The sequence below is a fragment of the Pygoscelis adeliae genome, unplaced genomic scaffold, assembly GCF_000699105.1.
Source record: "Pygoscelis adeliae isolate BGI_AS28 unplaced genomic scaffold, ASM69910v1 Scaffold108, whole genome shotgun sequence".
Lineage (NCBI taxonomy): Eukaryota > Metazoa > Chordata > Aves > Sphenisciformes > Spheniscidae > Pygoscelis > Pygoscelis adeliae.
This window is the reverse complement of record NW_008825498.1, coordinates 2,902,527-2,908,720: the sequence shown is the minus strand read 5'-3', so window position 1 is coordinate 2,908,720 and position 6,194 is coordinate 2,902,527. Positions and strand designations below refer to the sequence as shown.

Below are 6,194 nucleotides of genomic sequence, written 5' to 3'. Positions count from 1 at the left end.
TGCATGCAGAACGGTTTCAGCTGATTGTCATCAAGGTCTCTGTAAAAGACAAAAGCACAAACTTGCACTACAAGGATGCCTACGAGTTCACAGGGTATGAATTTGTGCTTTGCTCCGAGTGATCTCAGTGCCTTTCAAATTAGTCTTTACGCCCTACAGCCTCTCCAGTTCTTTCTACGTGGATTTTAACACAAAGACAACAAAGCTGTTCTGTTGCAGAACCACATGTAAGAAAAATAAGTTAAAAAACAAATCACCGTTTGAATACAGCTTTAATACAAAAAAAATTATTTTCTATATTAACCAAGTTAACCGATGATGATAAAAGCAATTAAGAGTTTTTTTCCTTTTTGGCCTTAAAATTCTGATCCGGTTGCAGCTGTGTGTTAGGGGACGCTCCTCCTGGCAGACTGGGCTTTAGAGAGCAGTCCCTCACATCCAGGGTTCCCACCCTTCCCAGACTCTGCCAAGAATGTTGGGGTCTGTCGCTTGATCGATCAGGCATCTCACTTGGGTCTCTTCTGAAAGTCCGTCCTCTGGCTCTCTGGCTCTGATATTGTGATCGGCGTTACCACGAGCCACAGCTGCAAAATCATTATAAGAAGGCGACTTCTCATGGCCCAGGCGTAGTTCCTCACTAAAATTAAGAACAGAAAAATAAGCTCTTACTAAAAGAAACAAGCAGAAAATCTGAGATGGATTTTAAAATATGAAACAGTACTTGAACACCATTCATGCAGCTTTATTTTTCAAGATGTGGAGACTGTTCAATAGCTGTAGAAGGCTTGGCCAACGAAGACTGGTGATTTCAGGTGCTCTTTACTAGTGAATATTTACCATGCATATTTCAATCTTGTCAGAGGTCTCTAACCAAAAGAAGGATGCAGCAGTTCACATCCAAGCTGTTATCTCCTTACCTGCCCTGCTGATTTCTGTCTGCAAGAAGTATTTTGCTGCCTGTTCCAGTTCAGCCTTGACCGCAAAAGGGACTCCTCCCAAGTCCTGCACTTTTCAGTATTTGTATGGTTTTAGAACAGGCTTTCTTTCTTTCCCTTTTTTTTTTTTTTTTGATTAATCCAAAATGTCTTTTTAAAAGAGGATGGAAGGGATTAATTGTACTTTAACTGAACTTTAAAGACATTCTGGCTTGAGCCAGACTTGTCTAGACTGACATAAATAACCTGAGAATGCCATCAGATTTGAATGTGATGTTTCTGGGAAGCAGCTTACCTCCATGCCTCCCATACAGCTGTTTCAGGTTCCACTTCAAGCAACCATCCAGCAGAGGCGTATCTATTTAAATACTACCCCTAGCCTAAAAACTGTGGAGATGAACATAAAGAACAGCAGTCTGAGGAGTGAGAAGTTAAGCAGGCTTACAGGGTGGGGATGCGTGTGTTGCCAGGAACAGTAAAACTGCTCAGGAGGCCTGAGCTGGAGCAATAACACTCACGGGGAGATATCTGGTGTTTTGGCTGGCAGGGTGGTTCAGAGCGCTTGTATGTGGACCAAAGCGATTCTGACAGGAGGTTTGCTGAAATTTTGCCCTGTCTGCCTCTTCTCTTTTCCTAGCTGTCATTCTATCTGAAGGGAGCAAAGTCTGACACGGGAGACTGCCACAGCTCTTAGTGGAGCAGTTTGAAGCAAAAGGAGAGCATCTTACCATGTGATTGTTGCTGGATTGGCACCTGTAAGCTTTCTTTTGACGTAGTTGACTTTTTGCAAAGGGTACCAGTTTACTTCAGATGTGTTTATTTCCTTAATCCACGTGCCCCCTTTTTTCAGCTGTCTTTGTTCAAAGTTCTAAAGAGAAAACAAATCTGCCCTATTTATCATAAATCATATGCTTAAAAAGACCTTTAAGCCGCCACACCACAGCAAGTCAAGCCAGTAACTCTTAACTGCAGATGCAATGGAGGACGAAGTAGCGAGATGATATCTAGCCTGCCTATGACTTAAAATTTAATTTACAACTGGAGTTACTGAAGTGCAACTAGTTTCAGATTTTTTCTCTGTAATTACTAGTTTGATATATACAGTTTTAGGTACATTTGAGAGGCTTAATGCAAAAGTTGAAAATATTTATGCTGCTGCGGTAAGTAACATAATGTGATCAAGAGATACCCACATTTTTAGGATTATCACGCAGATAAAGAACAGTACACTGATAACACAGACATGTGCTACTATTCTTTGTCCATCAATATAGAATTCTGTCATTTTAAATCCTTTAAGTTCAGTTTCTCTGAGAACCCAATAAAACAAAGAAAGGTAAAAGGAGCACTGAGAGGGAGCATCAAGAAATACTTCCTGTTTGCTCAGTTTTATCCTCATTACAGTTTAAGAATTTTCACATGAAGAAAAAGGAAAGAGGAAAATTCCCACCTTCCAGTCCAAAGAAGGCTCTTTTACAAATACATCCATTGTGCTGATGAGGAGATCTGGATCCACACGATAAGCCCTTAGGGCATGCACCATCACACTGTAAATGAGACCCCACTCTTTCACTGGCATCATCAGATTAATGAACTGGCGAGTCAGACGAAAAGGCATCAACTCTGGCACGCCCAAAAACTAGCCAAGGGGAAGGACAGTCAAAAGAAAACAGGAATTAAGAAACCTTGGAACAGAAGGATTAGAAATAAAATATTTTTTTCTTTTTAAGCTTTGAAACCCTCTTTGTCCCTTAACTGAAAATAACGTGCAACTCGGTAGAACAGGACCGAGTTGTGACATCAAAGCTCTAGTCATGAATATTTAGTGATAGTGGTTGGAAACATGGCGGAACTATACAAAACACCACCGTATAGACTGTACGAAACTCTACAGCTCCTTGCTTGTCTGAGAGTGTCTGAAAACAGATTTTATTCTATTAACTAGAAATAACTTGTAAAGATTATTTTGCATCAGAATGATGGCAAGTGAGGAGCATTGAATATAGTACTGAGAATACACGTTTAATTGCACATATTAAATGCAAAAGCTGTAACAAATCAGTTAGAAAACAAATACCTGCGTAGCTGAGCCAAATGCGTATCCAAAGTCTATTCCCACCATGCCACCTGTCTCCTTGTTGATCATGAAGTTGGACAGATGTCTGTCTCCAATACCAAGTATCCAGTGGCTGATGCACATCAGTGCATGAGAGCTGGCAAAATGGGACCGCAGAGACAGGAAGGCTTCAGGAGATGTACTCATTTTCACAAAGGCTCGCCTTAACAGAACAGAAGTCACTCGCTGCATGCAGATAAACCACCAACGTTCATTTCACAAAGTGCAGTCATTAACAGCGCACTTACCGCAGCAGGTCTTCTGGAACACTGCTTTCCCTGCTTTTGAAAGACATAACTGCTTCTGTACGGCTAGCATTTCTGCAAATTAATGGAAGAATAACATTAGCTATTGAAATAACAGCCCACTGGACATTAAAAGTTAAGATGTGTACGTGACCGCATTAGCGCGTTTTGCTTACCCCAGTAAACAGTATAGCAAGCCACACAGAGACTTTGCCCAAGAAGTTTTATCTGATATTAAAAATACCCCCCCTTCTCTTTTTTTCCAAGCAGTTATTTCCAAGACTGACATTTCTTAATACAAAACAGTATGTAGTTTTGTCTAATTTCCCCCAAATTAAGTAGATGGCTTAAGTTTTAATACAGCAACACAACTGTGCTCTTTCCGGCTGGATAGTCTCTTCCAAGCAGAGAAACAAAGACCCAGACGAAATCTCTCAGCAGCGTGCAGAGGCTATATTGACACTAGAAAGTAGTGCAGCACAAGGGGAGGCAACAGAACTAAATAGTTGGTGCTGAGGACATTCATGCCGTATGCATTTGGGGAGGGAGGGTGAATGCTCTGGACTAGCCCACATCTGGTCCTGAGAACTGAATGCTCGTGAGCAGCTGGAATGCGCTGGGTGCTCTCCTTCCAGTCTAGTTTTGTCTGAAAGGAGCCGAGCTGTGCACTCGGGGACAGCTCTGCGATGCAAGCCAACGTGAGGTGAGTGGGGGTGATTGGGAATTTACTTCAAAAGCACATTCCGGATCCGAATAAAAATATTAATGTAGACACACTCAGATAAAGGAGTCAAAACTTTCCCTTAAAAAGCCGGAGGTTTGCTTAAGCAGGTTATGCGCTGATCAGAAATGCTCCACTGGCAACCTCCCTTCCCCCACTACAGTGCTAGATCTAGACAGGTGTGGAAATTCCTCTGAGAGGATGCTCAAGTCGGGCCTCAAGCCACCAAATATTCTTAAACTCTCAATGTATCACAATGACTTTCTCTGTCCAACTTCAGCAGGTGCTCTGGCTCTGAGGCAGCCTACCTAACTGCACCATCAGGAACAAGACACCTAGAAAATAAAGTTGAAGAGGAGCATCTGCTTCTAGACACTTTTTTAAGGAAGTGAGCAAGCTTCTGGAAGCATTCCTGTGCTCTGGTGGGATTTTGGCAGCACTAAACTCCTCCTGCAGAGCACCTCCAGTAAGACAAAGCAGTAAAATGGGCAAAAAGTCGTAACTAGCCAGCATATTATAATGCAGATCATATTTTTCCTGGAATTTCTACAACTGTGTGTGTACGCACACTCTAGTGTCTATACTTTACATGCAGTTATCTTTTAAAACCTACCTGTACATAACGTGGTATCGAGAGATGCCTTGCGCTTTCCCACCCGTCTTGGACAGCCACTCAGAATAGGTAGCATGAGGTCCTTTTTTGCTAGAGACAAAAAAACGGGCTGATGATTTCCCTCTATCATCTTACCGCTCTGTCCTCGAATATCTGCAGGCTGAGTCTGTGCTGCTATGACCCATGAGATTTTTATGCACAGAAGGCATCAGGAAGCTACAGCCTACATTAATTTCAGCCTTGCTATGGAAATGAAGTTTAGGCTGTCAGTGCACGTGCTGACCCATCCATCTCCTTCCCCCCAGCTTTGAGTGCACTTCAGTCATATTTGACAGAAGATTCGGCATCTCAAAGGTGATAACTTGTCAATAGCTACTGTGAAAATTAGATGCTGCCTTGAGAAGAGAGACCCAAAATAATTTCTCCAGGGAGGGAAAGATATTTTTAACACAGTCTCGTATGCATTTGAGAGGCATCATGTAGCCTACCACAGTACGTGCTGCCGTTTGTCCATCCAAACAGGTAGGGAATGGAGGAAGGCAGTCGGTTATCTCCTCAGTGTGTATAGGGGGGAGGAATGGGGGCTTGGACTTAAGGTATTAATCCATAAGAAGCCAGTCTTCATTAGTTGCACTGCTTATAGAATAATTTGATATTTTTCTCACATCTTAACTAAATACACTAGACATTAAACTTCAGTTCCAGAGAGGCAGCAACTTAGCAGAGCACCCGCCTTCTCTCTTCCTTCCAAAGCATGTTCTGAGATGTAGAGATCCTTTCCATTTAAGAAGTATTTATCATTACAGACTGCATAGCCCACCACTTCGGGATAAAGAAAAGGATTTCAAAACTTCAGAAGGTTATTCCCCCCACCCCAACCAAAATATTGCCAGCAAGGATTTCACCAGAATTTTCCTTTGCGAGTGCTGTCATTCAACCATAGCTCAATATAAAGTGTCTTAATTGACTCGATTGAAGAACTTATGGGAAAATATTTAAAGTTTGTATACAACAATAAAGCTATTTTTTGGGATAAATCATTAACTGTTTTTAGAAAGACACTGATCTTCTACATTTAGTATATTAGAAATTTTCTCCCCTCACAAGATTGTTCCGCTTTCCCAGTCAATGAACTGAGACCAACATAATACCACTGCTGTTCAAAAAAGCGAACCAGACAGCAGTAATGCAGGAACTGTAGCAGTTCCTAAATGGCTCACAAATCAAGTAACTGTAGAAATAAGACTCTTTGGAGTCCAACCTCCACGCTGGAGGTTCTTCCAACCTGCCCCATAAACAAGAGAACCAGTAAAAATAAATGGTGACAACAACACTTTGACAAACCCAAACAGAGATTACGTACTAAGAACAACATTGGTAAATAAATCCACATTTCTAAATTCCAGGATAGAAACAGGCTGAAATGCTAGAATTAAATCAATTTTAGAAATATTCATCCCCCAATTACAATCAAGAGAAAGAAAGCTAATTTATTCAAACCCAGCATTTGTATAAAGTCAGAGACAGTGTTCTTTTACAGTTGTTTTGTGCATCTGCTGCCAAT

At 41.5% G+C, this 6,194-nt stretch overlaps 1 protein-coding gene across 1 annotated transcript in view; it reads right to left on the bottom strand.

Moving 5' to 3' along the window:
* Window positions 1-257: 257 nt before the first annotated feature.
* The window catches only part of PRKDC (protein kinase, DNA-activated, catalytic polypeptide), an 85,723-nt gene continuing 79,786 nt past the window's right edge, over window positions 258-6,194 (bottom strand). Inside the window, exons 81-86 of the mRNA XM_009331470.1 lie at window positions 4,631-4,720; window positions 3,300-3,371; window positions 3,013-3,214; window positions 2,386-2,574; window positions 1,664-1,803; window positions 258-637 (exon numbers count right to left, since the gene is read on the bottom strand). Of these exons, the coding sequence (XP_009329745.1) occupies window positions 433-637; window positions 1,664-1,803; window positions 2,386-2,574; window positions 3,013-3,214; window positions 3,300-3,371; window positions 4,631-4,720 (898 nt within the window). The 3' untranslated portion in view covers window positions 258-432. The remainder of the gene's footprint in view (window positions 638-1,663; window positions 1,804-2,385; window positions 2,575-3,012; window positions 3,215-3,299; window positions 3,372-4,630; window positions 4,721-6,194) is intronic.